The sequence below is a fragment of the Camelus dromedarius genome, chromosome 29, assembly GCF_036321535.1.
Source record: "Camelus dromedarius isolate mCamDro1 chromosome 29, mCamDro1.pat, whole genome shotgun sequence".
Lineage (NCBI taxonomy): Eukaryota > Metazoa > Chordata > Mammalia > Artiodactyla > Camelidae > Camelus > Camelus dromedarius.
Window position 1 is genome coordinate 23,210,865 of NC_087464.1, and position 23,847 is coordinate 23,234,711.

At 41.0% G+C, this 23,847-nt stretch overlaps 1 protein-coding gene across 2 annotated transcripts; it reads left to right on the forward strand.

Annotated features, from left to right (window-relative positions):
* The first annotated feature begins 9,411 nt into the window (after positions 1-9,411).
* Positions 9,412-18,584, forward strand: LOC105087250 (cytochrome c oxidase subunit 5A, mitochondrial). Of its 2 annotated transcripts, none has more exons than XR_004132981.2 (5): positions 9,412-9,616; positions 12,794-12,910; positions 14,683-14,804; positions 16,253-16,419; positions 18,418-18,584. XR_004132981.2 is itself a non-coding variant. In XM_031440821.2 (5 exons), the coding sequence occupies exons 1-4, from the start codon at positions 9,511-9,513 to the stop codon at positions 16,364-16,366; spliced, it is 459 nt and encodes a 152-aa protein (XP_031296681.1). In that variant the 5' UTR covers positions 9,412-9,510; the 3' UTR covers positions 16,367-16,375; positions 18,418-18,584. The 2 variants fall into 2 exon arrangements, 1 of the variants encoding a protein (XP_031296681.1); XM_031440821.2 differs by having other exon boundaries at positions 16,253-16,375.
* The last annotated feature ends 5,263 nt before the right edge of the window (positions 18,585-23,847 follow it).

The window sequence follows — 23,847 nt, forward strand, 5'->3', positions numbered from 1 at the left end:
GCTCTGTCCCCAGGTTTTTTTCCTAACCACTTGCCTGTACAGAGACTGCTCTGGCCTGCCCCCTTGTGTCTCAGTCCTCTCCAGCCTGGAATTCTTAGCCTTTGGAGTCCTCAGGGTCAGAAACCAGACAGCTTCAAAATGGTGCAGGGAGCACGCTGCCAAGTCCCTGGCTTCTCCCTTTCTCAGCCCTCCCTGGCTGGCTATAGCCTCGGGGGCTTGTGGCCAGAAAGAGACCTTTGTCTGCTTATGCATTACCGCTGAGGGAAGAGAGCAGCACATTGCTTTTCTAGAAGGGGAAGGAAAGCGAGCATCAGTGAACTCTCCTAGGGGTCACTGCCAAGGGTGGCAGACCCTACTGGGGTCCCTAAACCTGCAACCTCCTGCCTATAGACAGCCTTATCCAGAAGGCTGGCACAGAGCACCGCCTCCCCATGGATAGGATCTCCCCTTCACTGCTCTCTCTGAGAAAGGACAACACACCCTTGGGAGAGGGGGAGGGAGGAGAGAGACTAAGCACAAATCCACTGCTGGAAATTACTATTCAGCAGAGAAGCTGAAACTTGGGCTGTGAATCACTGCAGCCTCCCTGATAAGCTGCTGCCTCTAGCCCTGCACAGCTGTCTGTTGAGAGATAACGGCCTTATAAGCCTTTCTGCCAAACTCCAAATCAGGTGGGGGTGGTGGGCAGAGTGCTGTGTGCTGGAAGAACTCTAGCTGTGGAGGCGGGGGTGGGCACAGAGATCCAGGATCTCAGAAGCAGACCCTGCCCCATGCACACTTGACAGCACCCTTGGAAAGGAGGAGATGGGGAAGAATGTAAGTCACTTTACAGGTGGAAACCTGAAATAAATCCTTCTGCTGGTGACAAGAGGTAGGTTTCCGCAGCTGACAGAAGGGGCACTTCAGGGAGTCCACCCCCATCTCTGCTTGAGCTTTGGATCGGTGAGCGCTGTCATACAGGCTCTGGCACTAGTTGCCCTCCCCAATTTCTTGTTCTTGATGAGTCCCTGGGGGAGGGCCAAGGGGTTTGAGTGTGCTTGTCTGACCTCTCAGGATGGCCCAAGAAGTGTGGAGAGAATGTAAACTATCCTGACAACTAAGGTGCCCTGGGCTGGTCCTGGGCTTCTGCATCCAAAGTAAATGATAAAATTTGGAAAAGGTCCTGTACGGTAGAATCTTAAGAGAGACTGGTCTTTTTTTTTTTTTTAACATTTTTTTTATTGAGTTATAGTCATTTTACAATGTTGTGTCAAATTCCAGTGTAGAGCACAATTTTTCAGTTATACATGAACATATATATATTCATTGTCACTTTTTTTTTTTTGCTGTGAGCTACCATAAGATCTTGTATATATTTCCCTGTGCTATACAGTATAATCTTGTTTAACTATTCTACATTTTGAAATCCCAGTCTGTCCCTTCCCACCCCCCGCCCCCTTGGCAACCACAAGTTTGTATTCTATGTCTATGAGTCTGCTTCTGTTTTGTATTTATGTTTTGTGTTTTTTTTAGATTCCACATACGAGCAATCTCGTATGGTATTTTTCTTTCTGTTTCTGGCTTACTTCACTTAGAATGACATTCTCCAGCAACATCCGTGTTGCTGCAAATGGCGTTATGCTGTCAGTTGTTATGGCTGAATAGTATTCCATTGTATAAATATACCACATCTTCTTTATCCAGCCATCTGTTGATGGACATTTAGGCTGTTTCTATGTCTTGGCTATTGTAAATAGTGCTCTATGAACATTGGGGTGCAGGTGTCATTTTGAAGAAGGATTCCTTCTGGATACATGCCCAGGAGCGGGATTCCTGGGTTATATGGTACGTCTATTCCTAGTCTTTTGAGGAATCTCCATACTGTTTTCCACAGTGGCTGCACCAAACTGCATTCCCACCAGCAGTGTAGGAGGGTTCCCTTTTCTCCACAGCCTTAAGAGAGACTAGTCTTGATTCTGAAAAAGGGCCAATTTTCTAGGACCACAAGTGTCTGAAGTCCTGATCACTAAGACTATGCAAGCAGAGATTGTCAGGGGAGGCCACACCCTTCTCTTTTGATGCCTTGGGTCAGGTAAGTCCCCTTCCAGCCTAGAAACATCCTGCAGCGTGAGGAGGTGAGGGGCATGTTGTTTCCCCACCTGCAGAACGTTAACCTGCCTGCGTTGTGGGCTGAGTTTCTGCCGCCCACTCTAGAAAGCAAGTTATGAAACTGACTTTCTTTTCTGCACCCCTGCTCTACCCTAGCAGCTTCAGTTCCCAGGATTTTGATAGGTGCTCATGGGAGCCAATGGAACTCATCATCCATGAGCACCCCAACCCTGCCTTACCATCCTCTGGCCCTGCTAACCCAAGATAGGCTCCAAAGGAAGAAGACAGATATCCTGTACATCCCCACCCACAAGGCTGAAGTGGGAACCTGAGAAGTGCTGGAATAAGGTGGGAGGGGCTAGGGGAGCACCTCAGAGCTGGCTCACTTCAGGAGCTAACTCGTGGCAGTATGGGAGGGAATGGGAACCCCCTCCACCATGAGATCCCACCTTCCCAATAGTGGCCTCTATCCAAGCACCTGCCTTGGGCACTTCCAGGCTAGAAGTGGCAGTGAAAGCTCACACCCACAAAACTGTCAGGTCACACAGTCAAAATCCATTTGGGGACATAAATGTATACAATCCAAGGCCAGAGCTTGAGGTCAGATGGGCAGTGGACCCCAGCTGGCCCTTGAGGGACTCCAATGTTGCACCAGGTCTAGGTACAGGGTGGGGCTAAGGGGAAGAGTCACAAGATAATCAGACATTGTTTCTACCTCAAGGATGTCCAGTCTGTAGAGGAGAGAAAGAAAAGAAAGTGACAGCACAAGGCAGTGATAGTGGAAGAAGGTGGGGGTTCTGAGAAGAGGCACCTAATTCACTCACAGGTACTGATGGAGCTGGTTCCTCAAAGACCAGGAGGAGTTAGTCAGCTAAACAAGTCTGGACAAGGAATTCCAGGCAGAGCACAGAGAGATGATGCTGCATCTGGTGAGAGGCAGGTGGGACTGGAGCACCAGGTGGGACCTAGGTCACAAGGAGCCTCCCTGAAGGAAGTGAGGGGCCAATGGAAGCCAGGCAGTGCCCCAGTCTGTTTGGTGTTTGAGAAGGATCCCTTGGACACCAGCAGGGGATTTTAAGGGGCCTGACTACATTCAGGACACTACGGAGAGGTAGGAGTGGGGTAATGGCAGTGGGGACAGATTTGCGAGCTACCCAGACTAGGTAGGATTCCACTGCCATTACAGCCAGGACAAGGAGGGCTTCTCCTTGGGCACTAACCCTAGCTTGGTCAGGACTTAGCCTGCATTCCTGACATCACAGGTGTCATGCTATGCAAGGACCAAACAACAGATGGATCTGGAGTAGGGTATAGGGGGTGGGGTCCACAGCTTCAAATTGGTGAAGGTTTTAGAAGCTTTTGTCCACTGGCCATGAATCTGCCAGGGAACGTTCACTGCACAGTTGGGGGAAGACCTGGGTCAGACACACTCCCACCTGCCACACGCACCTCCTGCACACACTCCCTTCATCTCCTGGCCCCCACTCTATTAGTTGTTTTGGATCATTGCTATGCACACGTTGGCCACTAGGGACTCTCTAGTCCCCTCAAATTCACTGAGATGTTGAAATACCTACAGGTCTTCCAGTGACAGGGGTAACTGAAGGGAGGGGAGAGGAAGGAGAGGAGGGAGAGTGGGAGGAAGGAAGGAAGCAAGGAAGGAAATATAGCCACAGGAAGGTCTCCTTGGTGACACCAGGTTTCTTCCTGTCAGAGCACGGATCTTAGTTTATAATTGTGCCCTCATTAGTGTGAACCTCTGGTTGTCAGTCACCCCAATAAACCAGAAGCCATGATTGAATGGATCTTGCCTGCCTTGCTCTCTACCCAGCTCTTGGAACACAGGAAGCCCACAGAGAGCTATTGACTGAGTGAATCAAGACTAGCTGAGCCAGATTTCAGTCACATCAAAGTCCTTAACTGTCCAGCCTCATGGATAGTAGCCAAAGTCTCTCCATCCCCACCACTGCTTATTCCCCCATCTGGGCCCTTGGGTTCTACCTACTCTTTGAAGAATCTAAAGGTCACCATAGCGATTAGGTTTGTATATCCAACTTGAGGATCTGGTGTTGTTTCTGATACCTGCTGACTATCATACTTGTTGGGAGTTGAACTGCGTCGCTCTGAGAGGTATGTTGAAGTCTTAACCCCTGGTACTTGTGAATGTGACCTTATTTGGAAATAGGGTCTTTGCAGATGTAATTAATATGGAAGATCAGGTCATATTGAAGTGCGATAGGTCCTTAACCTAATATGTCCTTACAGGAAGAGCAGAAGAGACAGACATACGGAGGGAAGAACAGCATGTGAAGATGGAGGTAGAGATTGGAGTTATGCAGGTACAAGCCAAGAAATGCCAAAGACCGCCAGCAAATAACAGAAGCTAAGAGGCACAGCACAAGCCTTCCCCAGAGCCTTCGGAGAAAGCATGGTCCTGCTGGCAGCTTAATTTTGGGTTTCTGGCTTCCAGAACTATGAGGGAATACATTTCTGTCGTGTGAGGTCGCCCCGCCTGTAGTACTCTGTAAAAGCGGCCTTAAGAATACAGCGGGTATTCTCACCACCGTCAGCGGGAATAGGGAAAAAGAATATGGGGTGCTTGCCAAGATCCTTGTTATCAGAATTTCCAGTCCTGCATGGAGAGACTCTCTGCAGGCTTGTGCTAGCAAATGTAAAGCCTGGTGTCATGCTGAACAGATCACAGGCTTTGCAGGAAGTGAGACTGACTGTTATCTGGAGCAAGTTAATTCTTCTCTGAGCCTCAACTTCCTCACCTGCAAAAATGGGCCAGATTGTTGTGAGGATAAGGGATATAATAATACCAGGCTTCCTGACCTTTAATCATCAGAATCACCTAGGGCATTTGTTAAAAATGTAGACTGCATGTTATATGTTAATTATACCTCAATTAAAAAAAAACACAGATTGCCAGGGTTGACCGTCAAAGCAACAGGATCAGAACCTCCCAAGAAGGACCTGGAAATGGGCATTCTGCTAGGGTCCTCACGTGGTTCTGATGATTAAGCAAAGCTGACTATTCCCCAAGATAACATATGGAAGGAGCCACACTCTCACTGGTAAGAGAGATACAAAGTTAAATCCCCTTTCCTTTCCCTTCCCATTCAGCTATGGAGAGAGTCTCAACTGTTCAAGAACTGTTGAGAGCTGCCCCCTACAGGTGATGATGGGAAAGAGAGGCTCTTGGCTCAGGGAGCTGGGGGCACAGGAAGAAACCTTTAGGACAGCAGCTAATGGACTCCAAGCACAAAGCACCCCAGCCCTGGGCCCTGTTTCCTGACAGGAAACTGAGGGTGTGGGACCCAGCTCAGACAGCTACAAAACTGAGCTTTCTTTGTTTAAAAAAAATTATAAGGCTGTGGAAAACTTGGAACCTGCATACATTGCTAGTGGGAATATAGAACGGTGCAGGCTGCTTTGGAAAAGTCTGGCAGTTCGTCAAAAAGTTAAACATAGACTTACCTAATCACCTATATAACACTCCTAGATATATACCCAAAATAATGGGGCACACACGTGCACACAAATATTCACAGCAGTCTTATTCGTAATAGCCAAGAAGTGGAAACAACTCAAATGTCCATAAATTCATGAATGGATAAACAAAATGTGGACTACCCATATGATGGAGTATAATTCTGCCTTAGAAAGGAAGTAAGTACTGATTCACATTACAAATTTCTGAACCTTGAAAACATTATGTAAGTGAAAGAAACCAGGCACAAAAGAACATTCATATTTATATGAAATGTCCAGCATAGGCAAATTCACAGAGACAAAAAGTAGGCGGAATAGGGAGCAACTGCTGTTGCGTATGGAGTTTCTTTCTGGGGTGATGGAAATGTTCTGGAATCAGGTAGCGATAATGCTTACACAACATAGTGAACAGACAAAAAATCCCACTGAGTTATACACTTTAAAAGGGTGAATTTTATGATATGTGAGCTATATCTCAATCAAAACTTATATCCTTTAATGATGTTCTGATCATAAAAGTAATAATTTAGGAAATTACATAATAAGTATTAAATTAATCAGCTAATTATGAAAAAGTACCATTAGAGCTCTCCTCCTCATGTCGGATGCTGGCCCCACATGATCTCCTTTGAAGGCTTCCTCCTCCTGCCACCCTTTCTACCTGATTCCCCGGTGATCTCTGTGGTGTTTATCCACCCCATCTCTAGGCCTTGTCCCTAACTTCACAAGCTACCATGCCCTGGGAAAAGAACTTTCCATAATTATACAACAGAAAAATAGTTTTTCTAGAGAGTAACACTCACCGTGCACTGAGCTGTTCCTGTGTGCCAGCCAGGACATAGTATTTTACATGCATTATCTTATATAATCTTCCCAATAACCTGTTAGGTTCCATTATTATTTTCATTTTATAGGTGAATAAATTGTGATGCAGGAAATTGGAGTCACTTGCCTAAGGCACTATGGCAGAGCTATAACTCAACAGCAGCAAGAATGTCATTCTCTCAGGTGCCCTCTCTTGTTCATCTCCATTTTTTCAAAGCAGTCTAGTAGTGAGAGTCCCATCATTGGAAGTGCCCAAGTGGGGACCTGAGGAAATGGAAAGAATGTAGGATCAGTCAGGCTAATGGCCTCAAGGCCACTTTCAGCCTTGAAATGGCAGGATTCATTTTTTTCCCAAGGCATGCTTAACTCCCACCAGAGAAGATAAGAGCTTTTCTTGCATGTGAACTTCCCTCTGCTATAAATTCACATGATGGAACAGTGTCTTTGTCCTCACAGACTCCTCAATAATCCCTCCCCTCTGCACACATCAGAGGAAATGCCTTGTAATGACTCTTCCAAGATGAAGGCTCTGGGCTGCAGCAGGAAGCTGGTAGGCTGAACAGTGACATCCCTGAGGCATCAGAAGTCCAGCTGCTGCTTCTCCAGAGGGACAGCAAAGTATTTTGGGGCAGAAGATGATAGGAAGAGACAAAAGACCCTGATGGCCTTAAGAAAGAGGCAGGATAGCCAGTCTAAAACGATCCAGGAAGGAGTACCTAATGATGGGGTAGGCTGAATTCAAAGATGGCTCCCAAGATTTATGCTTCCTGGTGTATATGTCTTGTATAATCAGGGCTGAATCTGTGAATCTGATGGGCTGTCATTCCCAAGACTAAGCTACTTACCCATTTACTTTGACTTAATCAAAAGAGAGATTACACTTTTATGCCTGACCTAATCAACTGAGACCTTAAAAGAGAGTGAAGTGTCAGAGATACTCTCCTGCTGGTTTGAAGAAATGAGGGGTGGTATTGTGAGAGGGCCTATGGAGGGTCCACGTGGCAAGGCCCTGAGGGTGGCCTCTAGGAGGTGAGAGAGGCTGACAGCAAGAAAAAAATGGGGACTCAGCAAGGAACTGAATTCTGCCAACAACCTGAGGACTCTGAGCTGCAGAGGAGACCACAGACCTGGCTGACATTTTTTTTAGGAGTGGGGGTAATTAGGTTTTCTTTCTATCTATCTATCTATCTATCTATCTATCTATCTATCTATCTATCTATCTATTTATTTATTTATTTATTATTTATTTATTTATTTATTTATTTATTTATTTATTTATTTATTTATTTATTTTAATGGAGGTGCTGGGAATGAAGCCAGGACCTCATGCGTGCTAAGCATGCACTCTACCACTTGAGCTATCCCCCTACCCCCTGGCTGACATCTTGATTTCAATCCTGTAAGATCCTGAGTAGAGAACCAGTTATGCTATGAAGGCATAACTAACTTACAGAAACTGAGAAATAATAAATGGGTATTGTTTTAAATTGCTTAGTTTGTGATAAATTGCTATGCAGCAATAGAAAATTAATACAGGTGATAAGGGCTACCTCAAAGTAGCAGGGGGTTCAGAATTCACTGAGAAGCCAGCAAAGACTACCTTCAGGAGTGGTGGTTAAGAGAACAATTTCTGGAGTCAGACAAACCTATGCTCAAATCAAAGCACCACTATTTATTAGCTGTGTGATTCTTGGGCAAATGTCCTTTGAGTCTATTTCTTCATCCATAAAATAGGGATAAATACTTATCTCACAACACTGTTAAGAGGTTTAAGTGGAATAATGAATAGTCTGTAGCATGCAGTGGCACATAATAAATTATAGTCATAATTGTTTTTGAAAACAACAATACACAACACTCCAGGAGCCAATCTAAGGTACTGTAGGCAAAGTGCAGAGACTGACAGCAGCTCGTAGAGAGTTGATGAATACTAATTGAACTCAAAGAGGTGAAAGCTTCCAGGTACCCTTTCGTTAGGTTAGTGGGAGAAGATGAGGATAGGTGTCTTGATAAAAGCTTTTATCCTTTCCCAGCCAGGTTCATACCCTCTAAAGCCACACTGCTAGGGAGGAAAAAGAGAAGGGCTGATACACCCTGGAGACAAGGCCTGGAGTGAGGAAGAGGAGCCTGAATGTCCACCTTGTCTTTCCTTAGGGCGACCAGGGATAGAAAATGACAAGAGACTTGTTAACTCTGAGTAGCAATGAGATAATTCAGGCTCGGGAATAGTGGCCCCACTGCCTGGGAGCTCAGTCTGGATGTAGTGAGGCCAGAGTGGATGTTCAGTTTGAAACTTAAACAAAGCAAAACAAAACAAAAAGGAAGGAAGAAAGAAAGAAACTTAAACAACCCCCTCCTGCGGGAATTGGGGGCGGGCGTTTCGCCACTACCCAAGTGAATCCTGAGATTGAGGATTTGGTGAGAAGAGTCTCAGAATCTAATTTCTGAGTCTGTTTCCTTCTCTATAAAATCAAATACTTGGACTCATATTTTAATGCTTGCAAATTTGTGATATAAGAATAGTGACTAATAAGGTCCTTTATTTGTCTGTTGGGAGGGTAATTAGGCTTATTTATTTTTTTAATGGCGGTACTGGGGATTGAACCCATGGCCTCGCGCATGCTAAGCACTCTACCACTAAACTATCCCCTCGCCCCCATAAAGTCCTTTCTATGTAAGCAGTTGTTTTGTCCCACTCGTTCTCTTATTTTAGGTTCAAACCGGGGGGTAAGCAAAGAAGGTATTTTTACTATAATTTGCTGTTGTCATTGTTATCGCCCCCATGCTGAGGTGCTGGAGTCGCCTCCCAAGCCGGATACTGGCCACAAACGGCCGCTCACCTTCCTTCCAACCTCGCTCCACGATGGCCGCTGCGCTCCGCCGGAACAGACCCGGCACGGCGCGGCTCCGAAATTGTTTGTCCTGGGCGCGCCGCCGTAGCCCGCCCGCAGCCGCGCGGCGTCCCCTTCCGCAGTGGGCGGGCACTCACGCTCCGCCCGCCGTGCGTCGGTGCGTGAGTCCGGCCCCCACGAGCTCCGGAGCGGCCCGTGAGCTCACACCCGGCTTCTCCTCAGCCTTAACCTGCGCGCTGCCATCGCCGTCATGCTAGGCGCCGCTGTCCGCCGCTGCTCAGTAGCAGCAGCCGCAGTCACCCGGACCAGCCCTCGAGGCCTTCTGCACCCTACTCCGGCCCCCGGCCCCGCCGCCGGTAAGGCCCCCGCCTGCCACTGTCCGCGCCCGCGTGTCCTTGCGGTGACCTGGGCCCCCGCCGCCACGCGAGGGCAGGCTTGCCAAGAGGCCTAGCCCCTGCCCTGCGGGCCGGCGGCCGAACCTGGTGACCGCTGGTCGTTCTGCCCGCCGCCTCGAGTTGTGGAGGACTCGAAGGCGTGCGCCCGGCGCCTCCGTCGGCGCGACTTCCTGGTGCGGGCACCGCGGACCGGTCAAGCGTGGACCTGCTGTGGGCGCCGAGGAGGGGCGCAGCGCCCCTCCCGCGCCCACCGGACCCCTTCGGTGCTCGGGCCGTGACCGTGCCCCGGCGTTGACCCCGCGGCCACCTGACTGGGAGTGGCCGTCGCCGTCCCGCAGCGTTTCGGCGAAGGTGACATTGAGCTCAGGGTAGGGCCAGGGGTGGCCCATCTGGAGACCCCGGCACCGCCGCCCCCAGCGTCTTCCGAGAACACATTATGCTTACATGTGCGACACAGCATACTCTTTTTATCAGGCATTTCTCGGTTAGCATTTTGTCTGTCGCTTTTCCAGACCGTTCTGTTATTTTTAGAGACTGCTGTGCCACGTTTTATTTCTTCCGTATTTCCGATAGATCGACGTGTGGTTGTTTCCTGAGGTCTGGAAGAGCCTGAATATTGATAGGTCTTATGATAAGAATATTACTGCTTCGAAAAGTGGGTGCCACAGACCCAGGAATTCTGGATTCTACAAATATGGGGGAGCTTTACTTTTTGCTTCTGGTTAGAAGCTTGACTGCTGGAGTATGAGATGTTCTGCTGATTCCTGTGTTTTATTTTTGCCTTCCCCTTATATGTGTTCCGGGAGGCTTTGTGTCCAGCACTGAACTTTTAATTACTGTAACTGAACTTTGATCTTGGTCCATGACTGTATGCTACATTATGAAATTTGGCCCATAAGCATGCATATTTAAACATATTAACTCAAACTCAGAACTAATAAGGTTGTTCTCTTGACTGTTTTGAGTGTTTTAACTAGACACTTCAGAACCTATTACGTTTTGCTTCAGTTTTTTCATGTAGATACATTTTAGGGGGGCTTCTTATGACCTCTTCAAAAGAATTGCTACATTTTGTGGCAGGTTGGGGAAATGGCACAGGTTTTTGGCGAACTATATAGATTAAGGGAATTATTTTCTTAGTAAGTTTGGGCGTAGTGGTTTATCTCCTAGGCATTCCAGTCACCCTCCTGAGTATAATTCATAAACAAAAAGCTTTATTTTAGGTGTTGTCCCGTAGACCTAAATATTGCCACAAGGAGGCAGTATTGGCTACATTTACTTTCTAACTGTGTGACCTTGGATATGTTACTTAAACCTTAAGACTCCGTTGCCTCATTTCTAAAATCGGGATAATATTTAGTAGTTGTGAGGTTAAATGAGGTAATATAACTCTTAGCACCTTTCCTGGTACAAATGCTTAATGCATATTTGTTTATGTAAATGCATTACATTTTTACATAATATAGGTAAGGTTTTTCCTTTTCCTTTTCCTTTCTTTTTGAGTGGGGGACGGGGAATACAGTTTGTAACTTGGGGCTCCCAGAAGGAAGGTGAACAAATCATTGAAGGTAATCCACTGATCTTGACTAGGATTGGCAGTTGCTGGTCATATCTTTCATAGTTAGCAAACAAAACAAAGACACAGTCATCCACTGAAACACTTTTCTGGGTAGTAGGAAAGGTGCACTTAATTTCCTCTGGGGAGGAAATGAAACACTTCATTTTTCTTGGGTAAATATTTAGAAGTAGAATTACTGGGTAGTATTGTAGGTGTGTATTTAATTTGATAAGAAACTGCTAAACAGTTTATATGTGCACTTGACATTCAGCTATAGATAACTTTAGTTTTTGAAAAAAGTAGTTTTCAGATTTTAATAACAGTGGGCTACGGTGTTGCTTTTGTTTTTGATATGTTAAGCCTTTAAAAATAACTAGAAATTATATGAAGTTTGTCTAATTCATGTAACAGGAAATGCATGTGAAGAATGTTTTATTTCCATAAATTATGATTTCCATAAGTAGAAGATCAATTAGGACATTTTTAGGTAAGGATTAATTTAAAGGTACCATTCACTGAGTACCTACCTACAAGGTACTAAGCCCTGGGCAAAGTGTTACCTCGCTTTCATTTTTCATCATCATAATCTGCTTAACTAGTGGTATGCCCATTTTACAAATAAGGAAAATAAAACTTGAGTTAATTTTACCAAGGTCAAACAGTGGGAGAGTGAAGAGCCTGGAAGTATATGACCACTAGGCTCTGCTGCCTCCTATAGTCTAAAGATAAAAATTCCTTCTCCATCCCCCTGCTGCATACAGAGGCTGCTTAGAAAGAATCCAGATTTCTTAAATCCCAATTCACTGTCCATTTGACAGGAAAATGGAAAAGCTTTTCCTGTGCAAAGGGTATACTGACAGAGAGCAGAATGCTAAGTGTGTCCTCTTTTCTTGACAGTGTTACATTTTAAAAATCTCACTTCTTAGAGATCTAATAAAACAGTGGTTTTTTTCCATTGGGTGTAAGGCAGAGTGTACTTTTGAATCAGAATTTTCGAGGAGGAGGCTGTAGTTTGATAATACAATATTTAAATTACCATTGCTTTGTTAGGATGTATAATTTATTTTGGAACATAATTTAATGGTGAGCATAGGATTTTTTTTTTAATTTATCAAGAAAAGTGTATTTTATAAATTTGCTTAAGAACTAGAATGGACATTATTTTAAATTAGGAGTTAATACTCTGCTTATCATAAAAATAACTGTATAAAGAGGATTTTTCCTTCCAAAGATAACTACATTTAATAATTTCATGCTAGCATTACACATTAGGGGGAAAAGCATAAGCATACATCTATAGCTTTTTATTCTACTTGCTTTTCTGTGCTTAATTTTTAAGATATTTTTTCGTATCAACACATCAGGTTTGTTTTATTTGACCTGCTGAATAATTTTCCTACCATGACATATATGGTTGATTCAAAACTTAATGCATTGAGTGTATTTAATACCACTGAACTATGCATTTTTAAATGATTAAGATAGTAAATTTTATGTGTGTTTTAACACACACACAAAAAGAAAAAACAAAAAATGTACTACTTCTGTACGTTGAAGTTATTGCTCTTTCTCTGCTATAGCTATCCAGTCAGCTCGCTGCTACTCCCATGGGTCACATGAGACAGATGAGGAGTTTGATGCTCGCTGGGTGACGTACTTCAATAAGCCAGATATTGATGCTTGGGAATTGCGTAAAGGTAACTGGAACATAGGCATATTTGTCTGTTTTGGTATAGAATTATGAACTGCTATGTAGTCTTCCACTACTTTGTTGAAGGTAACTATAGTTAACCCTTGAAAAACTCGGGGGTTAGGGGTACCAGCACCCACTCTCATATGGAAAATTCACATATAGCATTACAGCTGGCCCTCCTTGTTTGCAGTTCTGCATCCAAGGTTTCCTGTCTACAGATTCAGCCAACTTCAGTTGGTGTAGTACTGTAGTATTTATGAAAAAAGTTCGTGTATAAGTGGACCTGCAAGGAGGCAGGGGTATAGCTCGGTGGTAGAGTGCAGTGCTTAGCATGCATGAGGTGCTGGGTTCTATCCCCAGTGCCTCCATTTATATAAAAGATAAAAAAAGTTTAAAAGTAGACCTACACAGTTCAAACTCATATTGTTCAAGGGCCAACTGTATTTTGAAAACCTGCATTATGTAAACTGAGTATTGTCATGCAGCTTGCAGTTAGGAAATTTTATAGCTTCCATAGTGAGTGTTTCCTATAAAGCAGGGAGGCACAGTTGACATTTGGGGCCAGTCAGTTCTTTGTTGCAAGGGCTGTCCTTTGCATTGTAGGATATTTAGCAGCATCCTTGGCTTCTACCCAGTAGATGCCAACACTCCTGTACCCCCAAGTTGTGACCAAAAAATGTCCCCTAGGGGACAGAAATCACCCCTGATTGAAAACCACTTCTGTAATGATAGGTCACAGTGAATAAGAGTTAACACTTTGGTACATTTTAGATAATTAGCACAAGTAGTCATTTGGTTCTCTTCCCCTCTTGGTAATAGTTTAGGATTTTTGTTATTCTTATTCTCAGTTATGATTTTTCTTGCCCTGAATAAGTGTCCAGTCTAAGTAAGCTAGAACTTGTTTTTTTCTAATTTGAAGATGGCACATTTAACATGAGTTAAGTAGCATTAATGATAACTAGGCTAATAGACTAGTAGATAGATAATTTTAATTGTAGGCACTTTATCTCAGACCAGGAGTTCAGTCTCTATGACTATATTCTAGCATTATAGTCACTGGTGTCCTTTGTTTAAATATTTTAAAATAAAAGCAGGAAACTTAAATGCTTTATACTTCCCTGCAGGAATGGAATGACTCCATTTTGCTGCAACAAGGAAATTCTTGTTGGATAATCTTGAGTAGAAGTAATGAAAAGAACAGCAATTCTGCATTCCTATTAAAAGAATCTTAAATTTTATGGTGTGTCATTTTGTGCAGAGCTGAAAGTAATCATGCCCAGTCATTTTCTGGTTTAATGTTTATTACCGTGCACTAATGGTTCTCTATATCTCCTTAGTGTCCTCATTTGGGCTTCATTAACTCTCCTTAAGCATTTCTTTGGTCATTTTTAGATTATTTTCCAATTAAATCTACTTGAAAGCAACCAAAGTACATACATTGTACCAAGAGTTAAAGATATGAGTTGAAAATGACCCTCTTAATTGAAAAGAAGCCAGCTAATTATGAAAATAGTGTTTAAGAAAACTTTTGGGTTTTTTCCCCCTTCAATCTGCATGCTACTGCATAATTCTTTTAATTAATTCACTGTGGAAGATCCACTATGATCTTATCATCTAGAATTTGTGAAAGGTAGATTCTCCCATTTTAGAGATAAGAGAATAGAGGCCCAAACAGACAAGATCACATGTCTATGGTTCAATAAAAATATAGATAACTAAATTATAGTTTAAGTGAGGATATTCCAGGTTGATATGAATACTCTTTTTAATTTACAGGGATGAACACGCTCGTTGGCTATGATCTGGTTCCAGAACCCAAAATCATTGATGCTGCTTTGCGGGCATGCAGACGCTTAAATGATTTTGCTAGTGCAGTTCGCATCCTAGAGGTTGTTAAGGTCAGTGAAATAATAATGCTAGTGTTGTTCTGGAAGTAGCTGGGCTATTGATTAGGTATTAGCCTATTCTGTTATTTTGAATTTCTTAAAATACCTAAAATTAGTTCTTATATAGCTAGAAGGAATGTACATTGCAGTTACAGTCTTTGGAGGATGGTTTGGTTGAATTTATTAAGGGACTTAAAAATTGTGCTTAATACCCATTTGTTCAGCAGTTCCATTTGAGAATTTATCTTAAGGAAATAATTAAGAACATAAAGGTTTAACTACAATTTATCTTAGTGCTATTTGTGATAGAAAATTAAAAGTTCCTAGTGGTTTCTTAAGATGGGACTTCCCTGAAGAGGTTGTTACACATCTGTTAACGTAGAAATGTGTTTAATGTGAAACATATTCATAGTATAATAACTGAAGAAAATGATGAAATAATTTTTGTGGTATGACCCCATTTTATTAAAAAGTATAGAGAGAGTGATAAAAATGTAGGAGGGTATATGTTTATTCTCCTCCCTTTTATTTGATTATAGTTTCTGATTTTTCTATAATGAACAAATTAATGCACTGAATTTTAAACAAGGATTTTTTAATTTAAAAAATACAATTAAGGAGACCTAGAATTCATTAAAGACAGAAGAATACCACCTTGGCACTGTCTTAGTCCATTTGACTTTTTAATATTTGTCCCTGAGGAACTTTGAGACAATATACATGTGATTATATGTTACGGTGAGTATTCATCAAAACTCTTGTCTTAGAAATAAGTATTACCTACATGTATCTCTCTCTGAGAAGACATTATGGTCTATAAGAAAGAAATTCAAGGTCTGTAAGAGGGAAAGCGTGATGCTCCTTTATCTAAAATGAGTAAGTTAATTAAGGGTTCTGTAGGCTGTCAATCCATTCAGCGCCAGTAGTTAATTCAGTTAGGGTCTCAAATTGAGGCAAATTTAAAAACTTTATCCTTTGTTAACTTAATTATTCCTGTTGCCTGCTAGGCATATTTAATTGCCTTCGCAAAATTCTGTCATCACTGCCTTCTTTTCCAGTAACTCAAGGCCTTAAAATGTTTTTACCCTCTGGATTTAGTCTAATTGTCTTGGTCTCAAGGTGTTTTAAAAACCTACCTTGAATGGTGCCTACATAAGTTGCTCTCTTTTTTGAACAGTATGTTAGATTAAAAGTAGGTGGCTTTTGGGGGGAGCATATAGCTCAAGTGATAGAGCTCATGCTTAGCATGCTGGAGGTCCTGGGTTCAATCCCCAGTACCTCTTCAAAATATAAATAAGTGAATAAATCGAATTACCTCCCCCTCATAAAAATAAAAGTGGATGACTTTTTTTTCCTCTGCCACTAGCCTCTACATATGATTAAAAGTATTTTCAAGTTCATTTTGTTAATAGAGAACAGCTTTTCAGAGAGCTAAATGTGAATATTTTCTTTGCCGTCAGGACAAAGCAGGACCTCATAAGGAAATCTACCCCTATGTCATCCAGGAACTTAGACCAACTTTAAATGAACTGGGAATCTCCACTCCAGAGGAACTGGGTCTTGACAAAGTGTAAAGCCCGTGGGTAAGCTACCTACCTGAATAAGGCTGGAAAGAATCCAGGGAGGGGTGAGTTGAGTGACATCTGCGTATTCTCAGAGTAAGATCTTTTCATGGCCTCGTTAGAGCCTGTGAGCATAAAGATTTAGAGAGTAGTGATGATTAATTTAAAGTGTTAGAATTGTTATTTGTAGTCAGTAAAATTGTTCTCTTAGTGGTGTAAAAACCTCCTTTAGAATCTATGTAATATATTTCAAGCATAGAAAATAAATGTCACTACGCCCAGATTTTCAGATTTTATTTTTGCCATGTTTGCTTTAGTTTTATTTTCCCCACCCAAAAAATGACTGGTTTCATGTAGAGTTGAAGCCCTCTCTGTACTGTTCCTTAATTCCAGCCCTTTAACCTCTCCCTAACTAAAGGCAGTCTACCGCTTACAAGGTGTTCATCCTGCATGCTTTTATACATGTTTATTTTTAATAGCAGGGTTTTATTAATTTGGTGCTTTTGTTTTTATGTGTCCAAGTTGGAATTTAATAATTAAGTAAATATTCATTGATAATAAAAACTATTTGATATTTTGTTCTCTATGGAAAGACAGTGGGTAATAAAATCAGCCACATGATTGCCTGGGTGGTGAGCAGTATGCAGAAAATCCTTTGTAAAACAGACAATATATAAGCAATAACTCATTTATTTTATTTAACAAACATTAACTCATTTAATCCTTATATACAGTCCTGTGAGGTGGTTATTATTATTATTATTAGAATTATTCCCATTTTACTATTTTACTGATGAGGAAACTGAGACACCTTATCCAAGGTCATACGACTAGTAGAGGAACCAACATTTAAACCCAGGCAGTCTGGCTCCAGAGCCCATTGCTCTTACTATGCCATTCATCCTGTGTAGGCATTGTGGCACTGAGGCATTTACTAGAACCATACTCTTATTTCCCAGAGGTAAATAATGAGGCTTAAATAGAACATTAACTTTCTAAGAGTAAGAGGAAGTTTATTTTTAGAAGGTGGAACTTAGCGGGGGAGGGTGTAGCTCAGTGGCAGAGTGCGTGCTTAGCATGCACAAAGGTCCTGGGTTCAATCCCAGTACCTCCATGTAAGTAAGTAGGTAAACAAACAAATAAATAAATAAACCTAATTACCACCACCACCACCACCCCCAGTAAAAGAAAGAAAAAAAACCCTAAAAGGTGGAACTTACAAAGAATTCAGTAAAAGATTTCAGTAAAAGTGGACCTAGGGGGAAGGGTATAGCTCAAGTGGTAGAGCACATGCTTAGCATGCAGGAGGTCCTGGGTTCAATTCCCAGTACCTCCTCAATAAATAAATAAATAAAAACAAACAAACAAACAAACAAACAAACCTAATTCCCACCCCTGCCCCCCCACCAAAAGAAAAAAGTGGACCCAAAATTATTTAAGAAGCTAATATCACATCCCTCACAGGATAGAGAACCAATAAGCCCGGTTAGGACATCATTAGTGAATACCTAGTCAAACACTTATTTAAAAATCTTAGAACTCAAAGAATCCTTACATTCAGTCTTCCTACCAACAAAATGAGCAGAAAATGCCTGAGGTTTTGTTACCCACTTTGAGATCTTTTTTTGCAGCTTGCTTTGGAGCAGAAGTCTGAATTTTATCTTTGTCCACCCCCATACCACCACCACCACCTCCTCCTCCCTGAAGTGAGATACCTCATCTTTGTAATGCATGGAGAGGCTTCCATTTATCAAGTATTACTCCAAGGAGTCCAGAAGATCTTTGTTATATAGGATGTATTCTAGCTACAGTAACACTATGTTTCTTTTACTTAAATTTTTTTAAAACAGCAACTCCCCAACACTTTTCTGATTGTAAAAGACCACTCCAGTAAGTACCAGGTATATAACGGCAAAAGAGCCAGCTAGACCCTGGTGAGTTGACTGTAGGCAGGATTAAGTAAGAGTACACAAAGTGATTTCCTTGGGCTGTTGCTGCAAAGGTTATTTTTAGTAACCTTTAAAAAATTTTTCTTAGCTAATTCTTCATGTTTTCTCTTACAGGTGGGCTTTCCAAGGATTTATTGATAATGCTACTTGATTGTAAACAATCACCTGGAAATACTGATGATAACATATTACCTTATTTGAACAAGTTTTCCTTTGTTGAGTACCAAACTGTGTAATGGTAACTTGGACTTTAATAAAAGGGAAATGAGTTTGAACTGAAATTAGGTATTGTTTCTATATGTTTGCATTGAAAAACAAAAAAAACTCAACGTCTAGGATTTACAAGGGCAGAACTATGTTGATGTTCATCCCTGGGGGAAGCAACATGAAGAGAATCTGGAGGAAAAACAGAGCAGTGCTGACTGGGACGCTACACTACATGGAAGGAGAGGGAAGGAGCGGGCCCAGAGAGGGATCAAACCTGAGAACCATGGCCTACTAACTACACAGTAAATAAACGTATGTGGCTATTTTAGTTTATTTCACATTACTACTTCATTTAAAAAAAGGGAAAGAGGGCTTTTTTGGTAGAGAATCAACCTTTTATAAAAGGTCATCTGTATTAAACCTTACCAAAACTGATTTTACTAACATTTTTTCTTACATGGCTTTAGGAGAGAAGACATCTAAATTTCAACCTAATTCCCCTGATGCTGCAGTTTAAACTGGCTATATTAGAAGTCACTCAGACCTACAACTTCTTTATCCATTAGTTGGTTTCCAGTTTTATGGGGCTTTTAAAGTAAGACAGGATTTGTGTATTTTATTTTCTCAAGAAGTAAACCCATTTACTCAATTCTTTAACCAGAAAGCCTCCAAATCAACCACAGCAAATTCTTTGATGTCCAAGGCTAATACTGCTAGGAAAGAACAGGTAGAGAAGAAAAGAGGCACTAAGGGTCTGGCTGCTACATAGCACATCCTCAAGACTATCTCAATGACCACTTTAAAATTATTTCACTCGTTTTGGGAAGGTACACAATTTGTTCTATCCCCAGAGACGATCAAGAAAATCTTATATAAATAACTTTTAATTTTTAGCTAATTTTCCAGCCAGTGCACCCAAATATTTTTATATACCTTGCTTTTGTGTCATGTGGTTTCCAGAGAACCAGAGCAGTTCCCTCAGTACATCAAATGGCAACAAAACCGTGAAACCAAAAACCTTCCTCATTCACCCCAACTCCAAATATTTTGAACCAAATTTCAAGTATCATGTCATTTCATCTATAAATAAGTATTTTGGAATATCTCAAAGTATATCTATTTTTAAGCATAACCACAATAAAGACTTTTTTTTTTTAAGGAAGTTTGGGTAGTGACCTCATTTTCTTAAAATAAAAATATCTTTACTAGTTTTCATTATAAAGATAATACATGCTCATAAAGCAATACAGAAAAATACAAGAATAAAATACACCTGAAATTTTACCACCCAGTTATAACTATGACTTGCATTTTGGTGATCATTTTCCCAGATGTTTCTCTATTGTACATGTGTTGCAAGCTGTTTCACAGACCCATTTTTCTCTCCTTTGTGGTGCTGGAGAAAATAGGTACATCTTTTAGTTCAATGGATTCTATCTGTGTATAAGTAGACCATAAATATTGTTCCCAATTTAAAGAGGATTCTTCCACAGCTTGATGATGGTAGGGTTTCTACCCTAACAGAATGGGGTCTCTGGCTTTTTCTTTCTCTTTATTTTGAAAAGTTTCAAACCAATGAATGGTTTGTTGCATTTGTTTTGTACCTAATATACACACTTTTTCCTCAACCATTTGAAAGTGAGTTGCAGACATGACACTTTACCCTAAATACTTAAGCAGACATCTAAGAAAGCGGAATTTCTCTTCCTATATAACCACAGTACCATTAGTATGCTTCAAGAAGTTTGGCATAAAATATATACAATTCATTTTTCTGAAGAGTCCAGGCCAGTGGTGTAAAATGCCCTGCAATCTGCAGCTTCCTTACTGTTTCCTCACTGTTAAAATCTAGTTAAACATTTTTGACAAGCATACAGTAGCCCCCCCAATCCTTTATCTGCAGTTTTATTTTGTGCAGTTTCAGTTACCCATGGTCAACCACAGCCTGAAAATATTAAATGGAAAATTCCAGAAATAAGTGGTTATTTCATAAGAGTGTTGTTCTGAATAGTGTGATGAAATCTCTCGCCTTCCCTCTCTAGTCCATCCATCCCATTAGTCACTTAGTCGCTGTCTTGGTTATCAGATTGACTGTCATGGTATCACAGTACTGTGTTCAAGTAATTTTACTTAATAAAGTCCCCAAAGTGCAAGAGTAGTGATGCTGGCAATTTGGATAAGCCGAAGAGAAGCTGTAAAGGCTTCCTCTAAGTGAAAAGGTGGATGTTCTTGATTTAACAGTCCCAAGCTTGAGGGGAGGGTATAGCTCAAGTGGTATAGCACATGCTTAGCATGCATGAGGTCCTGGATTCAATCCCCAGTACCTCCTCTAAAAATAAGTAAATAAAACTAATTGCCCACTGCCAACAACAAAAAGTCCTAGGCTGAGTTTGTTAAGATCTTCACTAAGAATGAATCTTCTATCCATGATATCGTAAAGAAAGAAACAAGTTTGTGATAGTTTTGCTGTTGGTAGGAATGTATTTTGGTGCAGCCATTATGGAAAACAGTATGGAGATTCCTCAAAAGACTAAAAATAGACTTACCATATGATCCAGCAATCCCATTTCTGGGTACATATCTGGATGGAACTCTAATTTGAAAAGATACATGCACTCCAATGTTCATAGTAGCACTATATCCAATAGCCAAGACATGGAAGCAATGAAAATGTCCATCAACAGACAACTGGATAAAGAATTATGGTATCTTTATACAAAGAAATACTATTCAGCCATAAAAAATAATAAAATAATGCCATTTGCAGCAACATGGATGGACCTGGAGAATGTCACTCTAAGTGAAGTAAGCCAGAAAGAGAAAGAAAAATACTATATGATATCACTTATACGTGGAATCAAAGAAAAAGGACATATTATATATAGAAAACCCTAAAGATCCCACCAAGAAACTGTTAGAACTAATAAATTCTGTAAAGTAGCAGGGTACAAAATCAATACACAAAAATCTATTGCATTTCTATCCACTTACAAACTATCAAAAAGAGAAATTAAGAAAACAGTCCCACTTACAATTGCATCAACGAGAATAAAATACCTAGGAATAAATTTAAACCAAGGAGGTGAAAGAGCTATACACTCAAGACTATGACATTGATGAAAGAAACTGAAGACAGAAATAAATGGAAAGATAGTCCATGCTCATGGATTGGAAGAATATTGTTAAAATGTCCATAATACCCAAAGCAATCTACAGATTCAATGCAGTCCCTATCAAAATTACAATGGTGTTTTTCACAGAAGTAGAATAAACAATCCTAAAATTTGTGTGGGACCACGAAAAACCCTAAATAGCCAAAGCAATCTTGAGAAACAAGAACAAAGCTGGAGGCATCATGTGCCCTGATTTCAAACTGTATTACAAAGCTATAGTAATTAAAAACTGTGGCATTGGCAAACAATGACAAAAACAAAAACCAGACACACAGATCAATGGAATAGAGTAGAGCCCAGAAATAAACCCACAGATATATGGTCAATTAATTTACAACAGAGGAGGCAAGAACATACAATGTGGAAAGGATAGTCTCTTCAGTAAATGGTGTTGAGAAAACTGGACAGCCACACCCAAAAGAATAAACTAGATTATCTTTCCACTATACACAAAAAAAATTATTCAAAATGGATCAAAGACCTGAAACCATAAAACTAGAAGAAAGGATAGGTGGTAAGCTCCTTGAAATATGTCTTGGTGATGATTTTTTGGATTTGATACCAAAAGCAAAGTCAACAAAAGCAAATTCAAACAAGTGGGACTACATCAAACTAAAAAGCTTCTGGAAACCAATGGAAACCAACAAAATTAAAGGCAACTTACTGAATGGGAGAAGATAGTTGCAAATCCTATATCTGATAAGGTGTTAACATCCAAACCATGAAAACAACTTATACAACTCAACAGCAAAAAAAATAAAAAATAAATAAATAAATAAAAAACGGGCAGAGGACCTGAATAGATATTTTTCCAAAGAAAGACATACAGATGGCCAACAAGCATATGAAAAAAATGCTCAAAATCACTAATCATCAGGGAAATGCAAATCAAAACCATGATAGGATATCACCTCACAGCTATCAGAATGGCTATTATCAAAAACATCAGATAACAAATATCAGTAAGGATCAGAAACAAACATTGTACTTCAATTTAAAAAAATTCACCACTGTCCCGTATTCTTTTCTATGCCTAATCCCAGATACTTGCCTAGCTGAAGGAATTCAGCTCTAGTGGACAGCAGAACCAGAATTCTCTATTGATGAAGATTCATCTGTCCCAGGACCAAGAAAATTTAGGGAATGGGTGGGATTTCCATGAGCTGGAGCCAAGGATAAAGAATGTGATTGCCCCACAGGGGCAGCAGTGCCTGAAAGCCAGGGTGAGAATCTGCTCTTAACAGCCAAGAATCTTCCCCCTACCCCCAACAACAAAGAATAAAAGAAACAAGGCTGATAATCAGAGACTAGGAGGTAAATTATTTGTCCTGTTCATCATTAGATGTGCAGGGCCTAGCATAGCACCTGCCGCATGTTAGATGAATAAAGCTTTGCTGAATGGAGAAGATAAGGATCCCCAGGGCCAGCAGAGGAACCAGCAGAGATATTCTAGGTTAGAGTCTGAGTAGCAGGGGTAAGGACGAGAGGATTTGTGCCCTGTGTGCTGTGGCAGTTCTTGCCCTGAAGACTCATCCTCTTACAATCTAGCTTTTATTCTTTGTTGTTTGTTTTGGGCAGTGGGAAGTAACTTATTTTTCTCAAATTCCTAGTGAATATAATTTCTTAAGTGGAAAACAGAACTACCCACACCAAGGCCAAAATATTGGGCAATCATAGTTTCTTCATAATAAAATGAATTTGGACTATATAATCTCTAAAATCTCTTCTAGCCCCAAAGTCCTTGATTCTAAATTAATTAAAAGTTAAGAGGGGAAACAGGACATTCATTTAACAAATATGTATTACTATGACTTTGTGACTTTGTGTAAAAACAAGGGCTACAAAATAAATAAGGCAATCTGTCCTTGGGAAATATAAAACCAAGCGAAAGAATAAACACTAAGTCCTCAGAATACTGTGTAAGCTTCATAATTTTACACTTCTTGAGCACTTACTGTATGCCAGGCACCATTCCAAGCACTTTGCAATTTAACCTCACAATTCTACTGAATAGGTACTATTATTATCCCCGTTCCTCAGCTAAAGAAACTGAGACATAATTAAATAATTTGCCAGTAAGTGGCAGAGCACATAATCTGGATTCAGGGTCCATACTCAATCGCATAGCAATTAGCTGAGCACTGATGAGAGACCCAGGAGTATC